Here is a 21,782-nt window from a genome sequence, read left to right on the forward strand (position 1 = left end):
CAAAGAAGGAGTGGGAGTGGTGGAAACAGGTAGACAAACTGAAACCGCCAAGGAGCTGTTAGAGCATCCACCGCCACTGCCTGTGGATCTCTTGTCCTGGAGCAGTAACGTGGCAGTTGATGGTTCAGTCTCGACGCCATAAGATCTACCTGAGGGAGACCCCAATGCTGAAACAGTTGTTGGAAGACCTGTGGATTGAGCATCCACTCTCCCGGATGAATGTCCTGTCGACTGAGGTAATCGGCCTCCCAATTTTCTACCCCTGGTATGAAAATTGCTGATATCGCTACCGCATATTCCTCTGCCCCAAGAAGAATGCGGCTTACCTCCCTCATGGCGGACCGACTCTTTGTACCGCCCTGTTTGTTGATGTACCCAACAGCCGTGGCGTTGTCGGATTGCACTCTGATGGCTTAGCCCTTCAACAGAGGATGTGCCACCTGAAGAGCATAGAACACGGCCCTTAGCTCCAGAATGTTTATGGCCAGTACTGCCTCCAGCCGAGTCCCGTGGCCCTGAAAGTGGCTTCCCTGAGTCACTGCCCCCATCTTCTCAGAGTGGCGTCTGTGGCGAGGAGAATCCATTCCCACAATGCAAACCTCTTGCCTGCCAATAGGTGAGAGGAATTCAGCCACCAAAGGAGAGATGTCCGAGTCCTGGGTGACAGTTGAACTCGCTGGTGAAGGAAGAGGTGGGACCCTGACCACAGAGAGGAGGTCCAGTTGGAATGGGCATGGAACCTCCCATTTTGGATGGACTCGAAGGAAGCAACCATCTTTCCCAGAAGGCGAGTACACAGGTGCACTGACACTCTGCGATGACGCAGTATCAATCGCACCATGTGTTGGATGGAGGTGACTTTTTCCTGCGGAAGAAATACTTTCTGCCCTACTGTGTCCAAAATCATCCCTAGGAAAGGCAGACGCTTTGTAGGCTGCAGATGAGATTTTTGGTAATTCAGGATCCATCCGTGCTACATCCGTGTTACAACAGAAGACTCTGTGTTACCCGGACGACCTACTCCTCAAGGCTCCAAGTAAGGGACGATAGTAACCCCTTGTATCCGAAGAAGGGCCATCATTACTGCCATGACCATCATGAACACTCTTGGTGCTGATGAAAGACCAAAAGGTAGGGCCTGGAATTGAAAATGAGAGGCCCGCACTGCGAACCGAAGGAATGCCTGATGAGGAGGCCAAATGGGTATGTGGAGCTAAGCATCCTCTATGTCTAAGGATACGAGACAGGGACTCCATCTTGAGCTTGAAAGTCCGCAAATAAGGATTGAGATGTTTCAAGTTCAGAATGGGTCTCACAGAGCCATCTGGCTTGGGAACCACAAACAAGCTGGAATAAAAGCCTTGACCCTGCTGGTGGATAGGGACATGCACGATTACTTGAGAAGACAGTAGCTTTTCTATTGCCTCCTGTATAACAACCCGTTTGTCCATAGATGCCAGCACACAGATTGTGAAAAAACGAGGAGGAGGTTGGATCTGAAAATCCAGCTTCAATCCCTCAATAATGATGTCCTGGACCCACGCGTCCTGGCAAGACTAGATGCAAACTTCTTTGAAATTGCAAAGGTGAGCTCCCACCCTGGGGTCCTCCAGGAGAGAAGGGAGCGTGTCATGCTGGAGGCTTAACTGAAGCCTTATCCTGCTGGGAGGAGGATGCAGTGGCTCTACCCCCTGCCTCTGTAACCACGGGAGATTGCGGGAGCGCCTCTGCCACAGCCCCTGAATCTCCCTGGAATACGAAAGGACGGTTCAGCAAGGGCTTCCTGGGGAGAGGAGCAGCAGATGGGAGATAAGTGGACTTAGCACCTGTGGCCTGAGATATCCACTTATCCAGTTCCGTTCCAAACAGAGCTTCTCCTGTGAATGGAAGCGCTTCCATGGCTCTCTTGGATTCCGCATCCGCCTGCCATTGTCGCAGCCACAGGGTTCTGCGGGCTGAGACAGCCAAGGCCGAGGATCTAGAGAAAAGACTACAAATATCCTTAGAAGCCTCTCCAAGAAAAGCAGCAGACTCTGCAATTTGTTCCACTAGAGAAACCAGATCTTCCGCCGGACCCCCAGTCCCCCAGTCTTAAGGCCATCAGCGAGCTGCGTAGCCCATGCTTCCACTGCCTTGTTGATCCAACAGCTGACTAATGCGGGTCGAAGAGACACCCCTGCTACAGTGTACATTGACTTCAAGGTAGTTTCTAACTTCCTGTCAGAAGGCTCCTTTAAAGACACTGCCCCTGGAACAGGGAACACAGGGCCTGATTCAGAGCCGAACGCTCTGACCAGAGCGCTCGCTCTGAATCAGGACCCTCCTCCCTCAACTTGGAGCGGCCTCATGGACGCTCGCATAGCTGTGGGTTATGACCCACAGCTATAGCGAGCATCCATGTGATGGTCGCGATGGTCAAGACCAATCCCGACCATCGGGCTTGCGACGAGACCCTGCGGTAGGGTCTCGGTGACCGCAAGCCCTGGAGTGATTTTGGCTCTATCAGAGCCAAAATCACTCCCACTGACATCACTACTGATGTCAGTGGGGCCGGACTCAGACGGTAGGCGTTCCCATGGGAACGCCTCCGTCTGGCAGCCATGTCCCCGGCACGCCCACCAAAGGGGGCGTGCTGTCACTCACCATCTCACCCTTTGGTGCGAGAGCCATAATGACGGCTTGGCCATCGTTATTCGGGTCTCGCGCATGCGCACGACGGAGCTCTCTCCGTCGTGGGCATGCACAATTCGGCACCATCAACCCGCTTGCGAGCGTCCTGCGCTCGCGAGCGGGTCTGAATCAGCCCCACTGTCTTTTTTGGCAGACATGACACTGAAGGGTCCACTGAAGGAGGTGTTTCGAATAAATGCCTGCTTTCTGCAGGGAAGGGATAGTATGATAAAAGCTTTCTTGAAATCTGAAACTTTTCATCAGGGTGTTTCCATGCTGAGGTAAGGATCTCATCTGTAAAGGCGGGTATCCACTACCCGACAGTGAAAAGACTGAACGATAACGATATTGTTATCGTTCAGTCGTTCACTACACTGCAGGGTGCCCACACTGAACGATATGTCGTTCAGTGCAGGCACAATCAATCATCTGCAAACATGCTGAACCTGACGATATCGTCAGGTTGACCAGCATGTTTGAACGATGATAGAGGTCTAAAAGACCAAATTTTCAAACGATTTTCAAACGATTATCGAACGATTTTATCGTTATCGTTCAACTTTACCGTCTAGTGGATACCCCCCTTAACACACTTCTCACACAACAGGGAACTGGATGATAGTCCTTGTGCAAACAGGAAAGTTTTTTGTGCAGCCTTAGATGTCATTCTACCACTTCACTGTACAACACAGACACAGAGAAAAGTAGTGATACAGACAAACACACAGAGAGAGACTGTTTGAAGAAGAGATAAGGGCATAGAGGGAGATTGTGCTATCAACCCCGCCCAACCAGCGCTGCTTCAGAGACCAGTGCTATTAACACATTATAATGCTGTAATCAATGTGTAAACACAGTCCACCTGGTCTTCACAAGTCTATCCCCACTGTGCAGGCACAATCTGGGCAGACAGGTCTCTTTCTCTGCATGTGTCAGCAGCCTTGTGTTTTCAATGCCCGCCTGTCATTTCCTCCTGGTCACCCTGCTACTCAGAGTGCCAGGAGTCACTAACCTTCTGCTGTCAAATGCTGCCGGCGGTGGGCTTGCTAATGGGGGAGCGCAATGAACGCCGCGCTTCTGGCTACACACCAGAGACAGTGGTCTCTGTAGTTGAAGACCCCAGCGCGCTGCAAGCAGCGGCGGTGAGGTCTCTCGGCAGCTGCAACAAAGCAGACAGGTAGGGGCAGTGAGCTGCCTGTCTGATCCTCATGCTGATCGAGGCTCCATTTATTTTTTAGCAGAGAGCTCTTGTACGTGACCAGCTCCCTTGGCACAAAATTAAGACTGACCTGTAGGGGGGTATAGAGGGGGAGGAGCTAGCTACTATTCAAATTTATTAAAGTGCCAGCTCCCGGTTATCCCACATCTATACCCCACTGTACTGAGACTCCAGTGTCTCCTAGTGGAGGAAGGAGAACTATGGAGGGAGAACTAGATCAGAGGTACAAATTCTGCCTAGCATCAGATAAGACTTCAAAAAACTCCTCTCGAAAAATCCTATTGGACAGGAGAAAACCACAAATAACATTCTCAATCTTAAAGGGTAAACAACTCCAGCACGGTAAAGAGGCAATGCACAGAGAAACACCTCATGGTTTAATCTCCTTCATGTTTATTTAAATTCAAAACCCCTTCTGAGATGAGTGGAAGTAAGATAGACTTAGGGCCTGATTAGGATGCAAAGAGCAAGCAGCTTTGCAATTCCATCCTTGCAATTATGGTAATGCAGCAGGAGGCAGTCGCCGCCCCCTCCCCGCCCACAAACGTAGCAGACTGTCAATCACTGACAGTCTGCTGCTGCTCTGCATGCGAACATGCAGAACCCCTACTGCACGTGCGCAATATAGGTCAGGCGGCTGCGCAGATTCCCAAACATGTTAGGGAATCTGCGTTCGGCAGTGCTCTAGCATACACAGCTGAATGGCTCTCTTATGATGAAGACAAAAAGCATAATAATTTTGGTTTATTAATGTTAGAAAGCATTAAAAAATAAATAAATGGACGATCGAGGTTTTCCAATACATAGCAATGTGTCACAGTATTAATATAATAAGCAGGATTAAAAAAAAAAAAAATTTCATTAAAACATTCAAGCAAAAAATAAAATAAATAAGAATAAAAGAAAAACTTTTTTTTTTTTCTCCAAACCTGCGTCACCCCCTTGGATGGTGACACCCGGTGCGCTCTGCCCCTCCCTAGTGACACCAGTGAAGCAGGGACATCCTAAGGTACGATTGGCTAAGCGTGTGTGGAAATCAGCTATTTTTATTATTTTATTATTCTTTCCCAACCCCTTTTCATTGAGGCTGTAGGTAGCTGTAAATAAGAAAATCACAATGACCAGAACCACACCAGTTCAGGAGGGGGATCGGGAAGGGTTGGTGTTGTCGTGCATATGAAAGGAAAAACAACAGAAAAGGGGGAGGGGGACTTAAAGTCCTTCTATCTCCCACACACTGGCACCTACCTCATTTGAAAAAGTGGAGACACCTCTTTCAAACTATCTGCCCTCATATAAGTTAGTGCATGGTGATCACAAGGCAATGTCACCTACATTACTGAAAATAATGGTGCGTACACACAGGACGATTAAAATGCACGATATCGATCATATCGTTATCATTCATATCGTGCATTTTTTGGTCCCTTCCAACCCACCAACGACCTGCGATGCACGGGCACGTATGGACGATAACGATATCGTCTATCGCCCATACATGCAGGCCAACCTGGTCTATATCGACCAGGTTACTATAGGGACCCGCGATCGTTGATCGCGGGCCGTTGTTGTTGGTGTGCTGGACTATCGATATCGATCATCCAGCACTCCGGGAACGTGCAAGACAATCACTCAGCGATATCGTTATCACTGACTGATCGTACCGTGTATACGCACCATAAATCCATGGATGGGGGTGAGAGGGGGGGGCTGGGTAAGAGATCTTTACAAATTATGGCTTCCATAAATTCAGGGGAAACCCACATTTGACATTTGAAAGTGAGGTATTTCTCTAGGAGAGATCACCAGACAGTATTACCCTGCACTACGGAAAAATTAGGTTTCCCGCTAGGCTGTTTTAGTTGGGCGCCGCTCCCTGCTCGATTTTAGAAGGGCAAAATGTGTCCTGCCCGTTTAGCGACGCCCCACTAAAATAGTTTGCCCTGAGCCTCTCACCCGTGTCCCGCGGGTGGAAAAGTTGCAGCGAACGATCACCACCGGGTGAATAGACGCTGTGCGCATGCTCCGGGTGGCTGTAAGGGCTGCGTTGTGCACGCCTGAAGCATCCCAAGGACTCTCCAGGCTGCATTGCTGCTGAGATTCTGGCTGCAAGGTGCCTGGAAAGGTAGCCTGCTAGCCAGATGCAGGGGCCGTGGGTGAGAGGTGGTGCTGCCCACAGAGCACTGCGCGGCTACATTGCTCGCACACCCCTAGTTAAGGCCCTGCTGCCAGCGATGTGAATGTCATTGTAGCTCTGCATTCATTCACTACCCTACAATTTAACACTGGTAAAAGCTTAGATAGTTGAATCGTTTTTACGATATCCTGTATTTTGCTTTTACTAGACCTAATGCAGTTTTCATTGAGCTTTAAATGGTCAGTACCTGGGGCCCCTATAACATGTACAGTGCATTAATGTGGTATATATAGATGTGCTTAATTAATTATACATATATTACATTATACTGTATTGCCAGGACTATGGTGTATTCACTACGGATTCAGTATGATGCGGCCGGCGGTTCAAATCCTGACAGCGGCATCCCGGCAGCAGTGAAAATCCTGAACGTCCCATGGTATTTCCTACCCTATTCTACCCCCTAACCCTCCCTTAGGGGTGCCTAACCCTAATCCCCCCTCTAAGTGCCTAAACCTAACTTTCCTCTTCCCCGCCGCCTAAACCTAAGTCCCCCTGGGGGGGGGGGGTGCCTAACCCCAACCTTCCCCCGGGGGTGCCTAACCCCTAACCCTCCCCTAGCCCTAAACTCCCGGGGGGTCCCTAACCCCTAGGTCCCCCCAGGAAACCCTAAACCTAACCACCCCCGCGGCTGTCCGCGTCCGGCTTACCTCCGATTGGTAAGCCGGGTGTCGGGCTCCCAGTGTAGGTAAAAATGACAGGCGTCAGGATTTCGACACCTGTCATTTAACCCCTTGCCGGGATTAGACAGTCGGGAAGCAGACGGTCGGGATTCAGTCCGTCGGCTTCCCTTCACTACAGTGTATTGTGGTGATCAATCTGGGACATTGTCATGCAATGACCTATTTCAGTATTATATATATTTATAAAGGGGCACAGACCAGGACTTTCTAGGCGTTAGCCAAGCCCCTGTGGTGACTGGCCACACCCCTTTAGTATGGACACCTCCTACTGCTTTCCTCCAGTGGGCTCTTCATGACCCAGTCCGACACTTTTATAGGGCGACAGATGGTTGCATCTTAAGACGCAACAAGCTGTATTTGTGTTATCTGAAGGCACTCAAAGTGTGCGTCTCAGTCCTTGCAAGTGCAGACTCACAGCTGTATACCAGGGCAAAGGGGAGAGAGAGACAGAGACAGACACACTCTAGAATTTCCATTTCAGACCCTTAGAGCCGTATTCAATTAGCATCGAAAACGTTCGATTTTCGGAAAAAAGAAAAACCGGCAAAAATGGCCGATTTTTAAAGAAAAACAAAAAAGTGAAAATTGGCGAAAAAAGTTAGGACAAGCAGGAAATTGCGTCTGTACCCAAAAAAAAATGGCTGCCGTACATCAGAAAATAATTTTGAAGTGTATTACTGGCCGTAAAAAAAATATTTACGGAACTTAAATTGCATCGGTTGGCGGTGATTTGTTTATACGAAAAAAAAATAAAAAAATATGATAGAAAGCCATTTTTTTCCAGGAAATTACTGTTCCACGTAAATTTGGGGTACGTTAAAATGGGTACAAGTATATTTTCTTGTCGTAAAAGCGCACTTTTAAAAACCGTTAAAAAAGCGCCTGCTGCAACCATGTGTGATGTTTAAAACACTTGACGCATCCATATTGCCCCCCCCCCCCGAAATACCACCCAATATATTAAACCCATTTTCAACTATTTTTTTGTTCTTCTCCAAAAATTTGACCGGTCGTTTTTTGCCAAATTGTGCAACTTTCAAAAAAATAAAAAAACATTTTAATTTGGGAAATTTATCACTAGGGGGTGTCCAAAGGGTTCTGAAAGAAATCCCCACATTTTTATTCAAAATTAGGGATTTTGCTATTTTTTTTCACCTGGCCTAAGATGGTGAAAACTTTTCGCCTGTTTTTTGGCCAATTGAATACGGCCCTTTTGCTGCAAATTTAGTGTGGATACACATTTTATGTGTATTTAGTATGGCTCCAGCTTTTTGTGTATTTAGTTTGGTATGGATCCAGCCATTTATATATTTAGTACGGATCCGGAATTTTATGTGTGCGTTTAGTATGGATCCGGCTTTTCTGTGGATCCAGCCTTTATTGTGTATTTAGTACTGGAACCCTGTGTATGTATATACACACACACACACACACACACACACAACTGTGGGGTAAACTGGACTCCGGGCTATTTAAGAAGAGAGTTGGAGTATCTGCTGCAGTCTCTTAACCATCACAGCATCAGTCCCCATAACTTCTATGGAAACTGCAATAAAGCCCGATTTACCAATGTTTTCATACATTGGCCCCATTAGCAAGTATGTAGTCATTGTAGTCTATAAGGTACCTTAAGCCAAATTTTTTCAGGAAGAAAGCCAGGCTCCGAACCCAGAAGTAAAGAAAGCGAACACTTTGCTTTTAAATCTTCGAAGCCCATGTTACGGCAGGAGACCATTATTAGATTGCCCCAATAGAACATATCACGGCAATAAGAAGTGGGACTTATTGGGCAAAATTGCTGAAGTTCATAAAATCACGTCTAAAATTTTGGAGGCGGCATCAGTTCCGTGTCTTACCCCTTTACAACAAGAGGCGTTAGAAAATAATACAACTGAAGAGGAAATTACTAATGCTAATGCCTCCATGCATCTTAACAAATTCCCGGGTCCTGATGGCTACTCAATAGAATATTACAAGATTCTACAACATAATATGATACCAACACTTTGTTCTCTTTATGGTAAAATACAAACAGAAACACCACACTACCCTAATTTCAATCAGGCGCTCACCTCCTTAATCCCAAAACCAAATAAAGATCTGACTCTTCCCTCATCGTATCGCCCAATTACTCTGCTAAATGTTGATTTTAAAATATTAGCAGATCGTTTGCAGAAATTTTTTGCCTCCCTACTTACGAAACATCAACTAGGTTTCACTAAAGGCAGACACTCGGTAAAAGGCATCCGCACAGCCATTGCGGCCGTAATGGCGGCTAATCTTAAACTGAATCCTCGACCATGATCTTAAGCATAGACGCTACACAAGGCATTCAACATGGGTCTCCTGGCCCAATCTATATGAAATACTAGATGGACGAGGATTCGGACCGACTTTCCAATCCCTGATTACATTTTTTTATAGCCTCCCAGCTACTTCGTTGTTGGTAAATGGGACAGTGGGAGGAGAGACTTACACTGACCAGGGGAACAAGACAGGGTTGCCGCTCTCCCCTTTGCTTTTTTAATTTGACATTGGACCCCATGCTGTAGAATCTTGCAAAATTGGGACACGATTTAAGGGGATTGGGATTGGAACAGAAACTGTAAGATATCGGCCTGTGCAGACGATGTTCTTTTATTTATCTTGGACCCGAGGAGGACCCTTGGCCCGCTGATGACTCGTATCAAAGAAATAGGATCAGTATCAGGATTTGAAGTCAATTTTGAAAAATCAAAAGCTCTTTACGTAACAAAAGGTTTTGCACGCCCAGCCTAGTTCAGGGAGATCCCCAATGATGTGGACGACTAAATCAATCTCATACCTAGGGAAACAATTGCCCAAATATCTATATACTCTCAATATAAAAAAGTATTTTGCGCAGTATTAAAGGTAGATACTGAGAGATGGCGACACCTTAGTCTTTCATAGCTAGGCCGAGCAAACTTGGTTAAAATGATTTTATTCCCCAAGACTTCTCTACCCTCTCCAGTCACTTCCCATTTTACTGCTAAACATGACACGATGGAGATTGCTTTATACGCACATTTATTTGGAATGGTAGGTGAGCCGAGAATTGGACTGTCAAGCTACAGCAGCACAGATCTAATGGTGGCATCAATTTACCCATCATTAGTGCTTATAGCCACGCCGCTCACCTAGGGTACTTAAGGGATTGGATGCACACAAAAAACTAATATGCGAACACATGTTGGAAACAGCTTTCTTAGATAACATTGGGAATCATTCCCTTTCTACATTTACAGGATAATGAAATACCTAACTCAATTCGAGCTGTTCCATTTTTGATGGACCACTTGAAGAACGTGGCATATATTACATCACAAACACTCACTGAATCCACATATATCCCTACATCTCCCATTATACACAATCCAAACTTTCAATAATGGGGCCGCAGGACCTCATGGCACAGACGAGGAATTACTATGATCCGCCATTTTATGGACTGCAACGCAAAAGAAACCGCTGATGTTTGTACAGGCGGTAGAAAATATCCAATACTGGGCTCTTCACCCCTGGCGTATTTGCAGGCCCAACACTATGTTGCCACTCTTTCTAGAAGACTTTCGCCAGATGATTATAATAATAGGATTATAATAATAGGTTTATTACTAGGAAAGAATTCCACTTATAAAGCTATTTCAATCCATTACCTTATTCCTACACCCCCCCCCTACAATACGATAAGCAGAAAACGGTCTAGGCACAATGGAGGGAGTTATGTTCCAGCTTTAAATACAAACAGATTGCTACGATCATTCAAATTATCTGTTAAATTGGTACCTGCTACGCCATATCCAGAATTGTTTTTGAATATTATTGCACAGGACAGATCTGTCTCCCATCGCAGATATGTTATGGGGTTGTTATAGGACTCCTCATGTCTCAGATGTGGCACACACAGGTCTGAATTAATGCACTGTCTTTGGGGTTGTCCAATAATAAGGAGATTTCTGGACCCTGCTAGGGAATTATGTCAATAGTCATTTGGTAAATGGTTTACCTCTAACGCCCGAATGGGCAATATTCGGTATTACACCAATAGGTTCCAAAATGGCACAAGGGGTTCGAAAATTACTAATAATTGTATTGGCTATGGCCAAAAAATTTATTTTACAGATTTGGCTGCAGCCAACGGCTCCCACACTTGCTTTATTTTTGGGAAAACTTTTTCACATTTTTCGAATGGAGTGGTTGGAAGCCTCCCTGCAGAAAGAAAGATTTACAGAGAAGTTCTTTGATACTTGGGAAAGCTACATAGGCACATTGTCTGAGACACTCAGGGAACAGATATGGAAATGTTTTAGAAATACTCTCTGGTATGAGACACATGTTTGTGGACAAGATCCCCCGATCTCCCTTGATGTTACATAGACTAGGGTTGGGAACTGATGGCCACAGACCTGGGCTCACACTTTTCTACTTTATTATGTTTTCTTTTCTTTTTTTCCTTTCTTATTTTATTCTATATTAATATGCCATTGTGTCATGCGCTAGGTTTACCATCAAATTTCTTAAATATAAATATAAATATAAATGAGTTCTTTTGCAGAGTGACCTTTAATCATAAGTAGCAGATTATTGGTTTACTAAAGTCTCTACAGCTCCCTTCCCATTGTGCACCATGGAAACAAGCAAAAAACTACAGTTATGAGATGACCACTCCAATGCATTGTGTGTAATTTCCATTTTTTTTTTTAACAAAATTTTCTTTATTGAAGCATAGCACATACAATATACAGTTTAAATTTGAAATAAGCACATTCAATCATGGGTATAGCAAATGACAGCATAATGACCACTGTACATCATTCAAATATAATACAGTATCAGCGCATGGGATGGGTACGGGATCCCAGCGGTCAGAATCCCGGCCAAGTCACAAGTACTCCTAACCTAACCCCTAAAGGGGCACATCCACTGGACGATCTACTCAGCGGGAGCGCGCATCGTTGATCATTAACGACCAAACACTGCACGATTTATAAACTATTTTTAAACGATTGAACAATAACGACGTCGTTATCATTCAATCGCCTGCTAAAATCGTGTAGTGGATGCTCCCCTTAAAACACACACACAAGCCTAAACCCAACCTTTCCCCTAGTGCCTATCTCTAACCCTCCACCTAACTCACCTTCGGAATCCCGGCGGTCGGGATCCCCGCACCAGTATTCTGATAAGTGTCGGGATTTCGGTGTCTGCATTCTGACCGCTGGAATCTGGCAGAAGCCGCCAGAATGGGTCAAGGTGGCCTCCGCGCATTAACTTGTGAAGGCAGATTCTGCTCGCATCCTATGGAGGTGTGAACAGAATCTGCATCTACGATATTGTGCAACGTTGGCAGCTCCCGGATAATAAAATCTGTCCCTTTAAGTAGCATTTCAACCATGCCGGGATCTCAGCGACAGCTCTCTCATATCTACTAACTCACGGTCAACAAAGTGACTATATACTTGCTAACTGCATCCCACTCACATCACCAAGCCTTACAAGAGTGGTATACAGCTGGGCACCTCAACGCACAGCACCTTGAAGTGGATGGGCTACAACAGCCAACAGCAGAAGACTTCCAATGGGTTCCACCTCTCTCAGCTAAGAAACTGAGGCTACAGGGGGCACAGGCTCGCCAAAACTGGACAGGTGAAGATCGGAAATTATTGCCTGGTCTGATGAATTGGTCATAAGCCACATGAATCCATCCGGACTTGTGTCAGCAGTTCAGGCTGCTGCTGGTGTGTAATTGCGTAGCAGTTCCCAAACTGTGCGCCGTGGCACCCTCGGGTGCCTCGGGACACTTGCAAGGATGCCCTCAGGTTGGTTGTCCAGCAACAAATCAAATTATTCATGGTCAATGTAAAGTAAATATGTGGACAAAAAGAACACAAACCTGTCTATCACCATAAGTTTACATCTCAGAGATCCCTCTTCATGTCCTTGTATGCCAGCCCAGGGCCCCCTCCCCCATCATGTCCCTATATGCCAGCTGAGCCCTCCCTTTTGCAAGCCCAGAGTCTCCCATCACGAACGTATATACCAGCCCAGCGCCTGCTCTTCCGCCCCCTCCATTATGTCTTTATAAGTAAGCCCAGAGCCCCCTTGTGTTACTGAATTTAGTGAAAACACCCTCCTGTCATCTCTGTCTACCTCTTTTAGTCCGTCTGTGATCCACCCAACACTGCACAACCAGTGACCGCTAACTCTGGAGGGGCAAGGCAGAGCTGTTGAGAGGCCAGCCCCGACAGGGACAATGCTGGCTCGCGCCAAGCTTTTACCACCTCTGGATTCCAGACAGGGTAGTCTAGAACTCCAGTGGAATCCCAGACAGGGAGAGCGCATTTGTCCCACGGGCTGTACTGTAGTTCGGCCGCCCCTGCTCCATTGGCCACCTTCATAACTCGTCATGTTATAAATAACGCATCATCTCCAGATGGTTCCATGAAAATGACAATGAGGTAAGTGTACCCCAATGGCCTCCACAGCCAGCAGATCTCAGTACAATCGAGCACCTTTGGGATGTGGTGGAATGGGAGACCAGCAGCATGAAAGTGCAGCCGACAAAACTGCTGCAGCACCTGTGTGATGCTGTTATATCACCATGGAGTGGAATCCATGCCACAACAATACAGACTGATCTGGGAGCACAGCAGGGTCCTACCTCCTACTAGCACTATCTACATAACTCTCCTCCTGCTTTGATCGTAAAAAACTCTAACAAACTCCATTGGCTTGAATTTTCCACACCACTACAACATTTCCACTCCAACCACTATAACATATACACAAATAGATCATATACATCCATATAAATTTATACCAGGGTGTGTATTACCCCCCTTATAAGTTATTAGTGTTCATTCTAGCACCTTGCACCTGTCACAACCCATGCAGTTCCTCTTTCCTGCCTGGGGTGACGCTCTCTGCTCTGGTGCTTCTAGCACACTCTGCTGATGCAACAAAACTGCTGCGATACAGACCAGAATGTGCTAGAAGCACCAGAGCAGAGAGCGACACCCCAGGCAGGAAAGAGGTTGTAACAGGTGCAGAGTGCTAGAACGAACACTAAATCCCCATACACACTGGACGATATTTGTGAACGATAACGACATCTTCGATCAATATAGCGTTCAAATCGTCCAGTGTGTATGCACCAAGCAATGAACGATGCGCGCTCCCACGGGTCGTTAACGATATCCCCAGTCTGTACATGCAGCTCAATCTGGGGATATTGTTAACAATGCTCCCCCCCGCCGTCTTTGTCGGCATCAGCAAGTGTGTATGCACTTACCGATGCCGGCACCCCCACCGGGCCCGCCAGTATATGCGGGGGCTTAAGTTATATAGGATAACTGCCAATAAATGTATAACTATAGAGGTAGTGTAAACAGGGATGGGCCTAGTCAATCTGCTGCTGTCTGAGCCAACAACAAAAATGGAGCCCCTCTCATCATAGACAATATAACCATATGCATAGCTGTAATTTACACTATAAAATATAAATAGTCACTTTAATCATAATTTAAATGAATCTTAGCTGTAAAATATACTCATTAAAGCAATTTTATTTTATGCAACGTTTCTGCATTTTACGGTTTGTACGCCACAATAAATGCAGCATTTTGGGATATATATATATATTTTGTAATAAAAACAAAAACAGATAAAAAAAAATGACAGCATAATGCAGAGAAAACGTTTCTGAAGCTGCAGCAAAAAACAACATTGATCATTCTAACCGAAGGCTAGTCCAATGCAAAATACAATGAATTTGCAGCCTATTTGTAGGTGTATTTTCTACTGATGCACCACAAGTGTCTGGACCATGAAACGCATCCCCATGCTAGTACCCATATATTGGACCGCCAGCCCCTCTATGAGACAGGCGCTACGGTTTGGCCTTCAGAACATTTCGGGTGAATGTCTCAGTGGTCAGGGCAGTGGATGGAGATCACTGAAGCTGTGTTAGAGCCATGCTGGGCAGTAATACCTGCTCAATGTCTAGTATCTGTATTGATGTGGCCCCAGTGCAAGTGATCTCCTAATGACCCCCCGGGAAGAGGGTCTGTCTGGATCATTATCACCTGCCGGAGCTGCTGGTCATTATCACAGGCTATTTTAATTGCTCCATTTGCTGAGCACAGCCAGGCTGCAGTAACTCCCAGTGAAAAGCACTCATCCAGCAGGGAAAGCGATCAGCAGACCCACTCTGACAGCTCAGACCCCCAGGCTGCCCTCACACCAGGAGCTGGTAGAGAGATTCACAGCTGGCAGCAGCAATGGATGGGTTCTCTGTTCCTGGCGGACACCCAAAGGCAGGTGGCTCAACAGTTATGGTAGAACTACAAGCCCCAGAATGCACTGACAAGACAAGTGTTATGCCAGACACCAATTATATGCTGGAATAACCACAGAGCCAAAAAGGATAATATAGTGAAATTGAGAATTTCCTGGGAGGACATACATGACCTGTGATAACCTGGGATAAGAATTAGCTGGAGCTATGCAGGGAATAATGAGCCTGTTTAAGTGGGTAAAAAGAGCAAGCTACAGCCTTAGGACCCCCAGCTCTCTCATGCTGCCAGTCTCTACCCTGGTACCCTCTAGTCATGATTCACTGCAGGATGCCCCTGCTCCATCTCACACCAACCACATGCAATGCCCACTCTATATGTTGGTGCCCCTCCAGTCTACCCCCTCCCACACCTGTTTATTTACTACTGGCAGGGAGGGAAGAGATGGTCCACAGTATCTAGTAACCCCTTCCACATCTATACATAACATAACACCACCCTATACACGTACTGTATATACCACACCCAGAAACAGATACAGGATGGAGAAAACAACATATTCCCTCTCATGCACAATAAACAATAAGCCAAGAGCTGAATAAAACATATGCATAGATATAGTACTAATAGATATTAGATGGATGCACAGATATTCATAAAATGCAGAATTATCCCCAATAAGCAGTGTACACAGAGCACAGGAGGGGTGTGTGGGGATTATATATCCTCTCCCACCCCCCCCACCCCAGGGACAGGACACAGGGCGGGCAGGTCTCCTAGTGCATGGCCGCATATGGTACCTGAAGCGTGGGGGGGAAGCCAGGTGCAGCCCCAGGAAGGGAGAGGAGCCAGCTGGGGTCGTGGATGCCTTTTCTCTTTCCGCCATTCCGTCTCTGAGTCTGATGAACAGCCCTGACTGGGAGAGGGAGGGAGGGGGAGCAGAGGGGGATGGGGAGGCTGACAGGTAGGAGAGGAGGAGGACTGGAGGAGAGGAAGAGGGTGACAGGTGGGTGACACAGATAATGGCAATACTACATTGCTGGAACCATATCTATGATCTATAATAGTAATAATGGGCAGAATGATTCAGTTACAGCCCCCACAGCCCTCCCTCACTGGGAGACAGCCCCTGTGTAATCATCATGTGTCACCACCAAATCATTATTCTCACCTAAATGATATAGCTCTCTAGTGCAGAGTTTCCCAAACTCCACCATTACAGTCCAGGTCTTAAGGATATCCATTATCCCTGCTGGATTCCAGATAGTTAAACCAAATTGGCTGAGGTACTAATTAAGTCACCTGTGCTCAAGCATAGATATCCTTAAAACCTGGACTGTAATGGCAGAGTTTGTGAATCTCTGCCTTAGCAGGTGTATATTTGTGTGTGATGTGTGTAATATCATATACAAACTTATACACACACACTTGCCTATTCTCCCAGGACTGTCGGGAGCCTCCCGCAAGAGTAGGCAAGTCCCCCGCATTGTCCACCGGCCCCCCCGTGCCCGCACGTGAAAGTGGGCGGTTCGGGTGGCGATGACGCTATTTGTGCTGAATCGCGTCATCGTAGCCACGACCCTTGCTTTGTAATGCCGGTAATATCGGCATTATAAAAGCAGGGGGCAGGGCCGCAATCGCGCAGACATGCCTCCGCCCACTTCAGCCGCCCCCACTCTCCCTGCTGTACCGACCTGGCAGCCCCCTCCCGGAGGGGGCTTCCAGAGTCGGCATGTATGATACACACATGCACAGTCAAAAAGTCAACACCAGAATGTCAACGTGGACAGAATGTCGACATTTAGGGGTCAATCCAATTAGGTGCGAATTGTAAGGTGCCGTTTTCTCTTCGAATTCGCATAGCGAATCCATTTTGAAATAAAATTAGCAATTAGCACTGAACCAGTCAGAGTGAATTAGCATTTTTCCATTTGCAACTCCCTGAGGGTGAGAAATGGGAAGGAAAATCTTTATTTTAAGGATAAAATGTTGGGGGACCATGCTGAACCCCCTTGGAAACAACCCCCCTCCCATAATAATGGCTAATTGAGTAATTGAGAGTTTCCAATTAGCTTAATTAATCCAATAATTAAATGTCATTTTTGGGGGGTAAAAAATATGGCCTCAAATGACCACAAAATCAACTTTTTCGTTAGTCTAGGCCCCCCAAATTTAATATCTGTATTTTTAATTGAAAAATATTTTTTTTATCTTTTTTTTTTTTTTGTACAAATTTTCAAGGTGTCCCCCAAAATCACTTTTTTTTCTTACTTTTTTCTGCATTTTCCGTCTAATTCGTTTTAGATTAAACAAAAGTAGTTTTATTGTTTTATAATTTTTTTTTATGTTTTTAAAAAAATCAGGCATTTGACAGCATTTAAAAACCTTCAGTACTTTCCTAATGCCCACAAACAAACAGACTTCTATAAGGTCCTGCTAACAAAATTTTCAATTTTGGGGGTCCAGGATGGTCTCCCCACTTTTTAATTTAACAAACCCACTACTCGCATTTCGTACCTAATTGGATTGACATTCTGTAGGTGTCTACATTCTAAATATCAACGTTTACAGTTTCGATATTCTGAATGTCGGGTTCTTATACCACACCCACCCTTACATATATACCAATGATGCTCTTGTACTCAACAAAGGGGGCTGTTCACTAGAAGCAAATTTGTATTGCAAAAATTTCACTTTTCAGCTTGGTGCCAGAGGCGGTGCTGGTAAATTTCACCACGCCACCAGGGTTGGGTATAGGAGACCGACTGTCAAAAGACCGACAGTGGCATCCCGATGCTCAGAATCACGACAGGGGCTAGGCAAGTATCCTAACCCTACCCCCTTCACTCCCTAACCCTCCCACCTCCCGCAGCTTCACACTAACCACCCCCTGGTGCCTAAACCTGACCCCCCGCGCTTGCGGCTAACAGCTAACCCAGCCAGCTATACTTACAATTGAGATGCCAGCTGTCGGATTTCCAGCATCAGCATCTCAACTGAGGTTGGGATTCCGGCACCATGTTCTGACCACGGGTCGGGATTCCGGCACCGGGGATTTCGACCACCGGCATCCCAAACATAGGTAAATTGACTACATCCCACGGAATCAGTACGATTTACTATGCGGCCAGCAGTTCAAATCCCAATAGCAGCTGCCCGGCAGGAGTGAAAATCCTGATCGTCAAAAGGTAAGTATTCACTAACCTAATTCTACCCTAACCCTAACTTTCTTAGGGGTGCCTACCCCTAACTCCCCCCCCCCCCAAGTGCCTAACCCTAACCCCCCTTCCCCTAGCCTAAACCTAACCTCCATGAAAGTGCCTAACCCTAAGTCCCCCGCGGGAGCCCCTAGCCTAACCCTCCCCCACTGTCCGCGCCCGGCTTACCTTCGATCTGTAAGCCGGGTGTCGGGCTCCCGGCGTAGGTCTAATGACAGGTGTCGGGATTTCGTGTTAAACCCAGTATTAAACCCTGCAAGTTACCTGGGCTGGATTGCTGGGTCACTCGACCCGGCGATTCAACCCTCTCCCCTTTTACACCAAGGAGCTACCCGGATTAACCCTGCAATAACCCGGGTTTTAGCTTCGGTGTAAAAGGGGTATAATACTCACCTTCCGAAGTGCTGTCTTCTGCATCCAGTGTCGGGACCCGGTCTCCTGCAGCAGCGGTGAGTATGTAATGTGTGGGAGTGTGTATGAGTGAGTGTGTGTCCCTAATGCTAAACCCCCCCCCCCCCCCGGCTACACGCTAAGACACCCGGCTTACCCTCGTTCGGTAAGCCAGGTGTCAGGATTTAGTAGTGACGCTAATGATAGGCGTTGGGATTTGCCGCCTATCTTTAGTCCCATGTCGGGATGTGGCTGTCGGGATATCGGCGGGCGGGATAGCACCCGCCGGTATCCTAACTACACCACGGTTGAGTAAACACCTCCCCAGACCATGGACCTTAAACATCCGAATATAAAAGTATAGAAGGAATGCTCCTCATAGTGGTTAAAAGTATACCATATTTATTAAAAACATTCCATACAAACAACAGGGTTACTTCATACCGTTAGAAGCCTTCCGAAAAAGGCACACGAGTGAGAAGTAATGGCAATTGCACCCGGGTACATCACCTCCCCTTCACAGCGTGGACCTTCACAGGATCTCCTAGGTCACTAGATGGGCAATCACCTCCTCCAAAAAAAAATTAGAATAAACATTTTTTTTCTTTGGACCACATCTGCTATCACCAAGCAGTGGGTGGTACAGGTGCTGTCACTAACCTTGATAAATTTACAGTAAGTAGCTTCCACATGCTTTGCTATCCCAGGAAAACCCTTTGGCTACGAGGAATGCTATGGTCCCCATACATCAGCGATGGATTGTCGCAATGTCCAGATACTTAGGTCAGGGCATCAGGAAAATCCACATTGTTATATTTCCCTGATTTGCCGACACAGACCACAAAATGATTGGGATTGGCAAATCTGGGATTTTAAACAAGCAGAAATTCCCTAGCGCCCATCTATCAGCGGTTTTGATTGGACCGGCATCAGTGGACCTGGGAATTGCGGTGCAAATGTATGGGCCCCTTTGGATAGGGCCTGTTTTTTTTAAAGGGAAACAAATCTCCTTAAGGACAGGTACTCACTACAATGACAAGCAATCGGGATGGTAGCTTCTACTTCTTCTAGCTGGCCTCCCAGTCTCTCACCTCTCTCCACTACAATCTGTCTCATTGCTGCTGCTCGACTCATCTTCTTCTCCAGACATTCCACATCTGCTTCCCCTCTCCTTCAAGCCCTACACTGGCTCCCCTTCTCCTTCGGATGCCAATTCCAGGTTCTTACACTGGCCTACAAAGCCCTCAACCCAATCCTCTCCCACATACATTTCTGACCGTCTCTCCCTTCACACTCCCGCCTGTTCACTTCGCTCAACAAATGCATGCCGCCTCTCTTGCCAACTGATTACTTCCTCCCACTCCCACATCCATGATTTTGCCCGTGCTGCTCTCTACCTTTGGAAATCTGTTCGTCTCCCCATCGGACTCTCTACCTCTCTACAAATCTTCAAACAGGCTTTCAAGACCCACTACTTCATCAAGGCCTTCCAGCTCTCATCCTAACCCACCTCATGCTCTTTCCTCCCTATCTTCCCCTTCTGTGTCACGCCTGTCTGTCTGCCCCTCCCCTTTAGAATGTAAGCTCTCACGAGCAGGGACCTCTTCCCTCATGTGCTTCTCTTTACATTTTCTTCTACTCCTTACCCCGCATAAGGGCACCTAACACGGGACTGCCAACTCCCGGCTGCTTATTGTGAGTGCTTTAATCACTATTTCAGCAATGTATATAAGTCGTGTCCTTGTTCAGCACAGTAATGTACTGTAAGTTACTTGTTTCTTGTTCACCTATTAGTACTATGTAAGGCGCTGCGGAACACTTGTGGCGCCATATAAATAAAGGATAATAATAACAATAATAATAATGGTAGTAGTCAGGACAAATTCCCTTCGTCCCGGACCATCCGTTATTGTCCGTGCACACTGTGCAATTTAATGATATCTCGTTCCGTCCTTCGTTTAACTGCACTACCTCGTACACAATACCTTCTGATTGGCCATGCATCACGGCCAACCAAAAGATATCGTGTAAGACCCGCAGGAATACGCAATTGTGCATACACACTGCACAATATACACTATTTGGCATTTCAATTTGCCTGGAAATGACAAATTGTGCAGATATTGTTGTAGTGTGTACCCAGCCTAAGTCACCTCTGTATGAGTAAAGAAATCCAGAAATCATGACCTGCGAAAGACTTCTTTTATAAAAAGGTGCTTAGAGCCTGGTTGAAAAAAATATCCAGGAACACTTTGGCCCTCATTCAGAGCCGCTCGTTAGCGGCAGTACGCTCGTTCTGAGCGATGTTTGCACATCTGCGCATGCGTACGGTTTTTAGTACGCATGCGCGAACCAGTCAGTGCGGCCGAAAATCGTTTGTACGCTATATAGCGAGTGCCTGCTATTTTGAGTGACAGAATGAGGCATATGTGGGTGGTAACAGGGGATGGTGCTTGAAAATGGGGAGTGGAGATCCGAACGCAGGCGTGCTTAAAGGTCAAAACGGGCGTTTTATGGGTGTGTATATTTAAAACAGCAGCGTCATTGACCACGTCACTGGGTTATTTTAGAGCCAGAACTGCTCGCAAATTTGTGGTAGCAAACACCAACCACAAGAATAGCGAGCAGTTCATACGCTGGTCGATGTACTCGATTAATCTAATAAATAGCGGACATGACGTAGGATGCGAGCGGCCAGGGGGCGTTTTTAACAAATAAACGAGCGTATGTTTTGCTCGCTCGTTCAGACTTAGAGGTGTGAACAGACTACAATGTGCGTACGGATCATTTGAATAGCCACCCCTTGTTTTTAAACGAACGACCGCAAATAGCGAACGGCTCTGAATGAGGGCCTTTGTTGTAGATGTACCTACTTCTAAGCAAATGGTTCAGTTTGATGGAGCACTACAAACCCCAGCATCTATTTCTACTTCAGGGTCCATAGGGTATCCACAGGATACCTTGGGGTATAGGCGATGGCGGCAGACATCCAGGCACCACAGAGTTAAATTTTCAGCCTCCCAGGATGCACTGGGGTCCCTCTCCTATACCCCGCCCCCGAGCCTCAGGCCACTCAGTTTTCGTAGATGC

General features: G+C 46.6%; 1 protein-coding gene across 4 annotated transcripts in view; it reads right to left on the bottom strand.

Annotated features, from left to right (window-relative positions):
* MAPK8IP1 (mitogen-activated protein kinase 8 interacting protein 1) overlaps positions 1-16,169 on the bottom strand; it is a 116,875-nt gene extending 100,706 nt beyond the window's left edge. For 2 of the 4 annotated variants that reach the window (XM_088461479.1, XM_088461478.1), the window contains exon 1: positions 15,885-16,169. In XM_088461479.1, the coding sequence (XP_088317605.1) occupies positions 15,885-15,970 (86 nt within the window). In that variant the 5' untranslated portion in view covers positions 15,971-16,169. The remainder of the gene's footprint in view (positions 1-15,884) is intronic. The other 2 variants (XM_088461480.1, XM_088461481.1) reach the window with 2 other exon arrangements.
* Between the last annotated feature and the right edge of the window lie 5,613 nt (positions 16,170-21,782).

This window comes from Taudactylus pleione, unplaced genomic scaffold (genome assembly GCF_031769625.1).
Source record: "Taudactylus pleione unplaced genomic scaffold, aTauple2 ptg001060l, whole genome shotgun sequence".
NCBI lineage: Eukaryota > Metazoa > Chordata > Amphibia > Anura > Myobatrachidae > Taudactylus > Taudactylus pleione.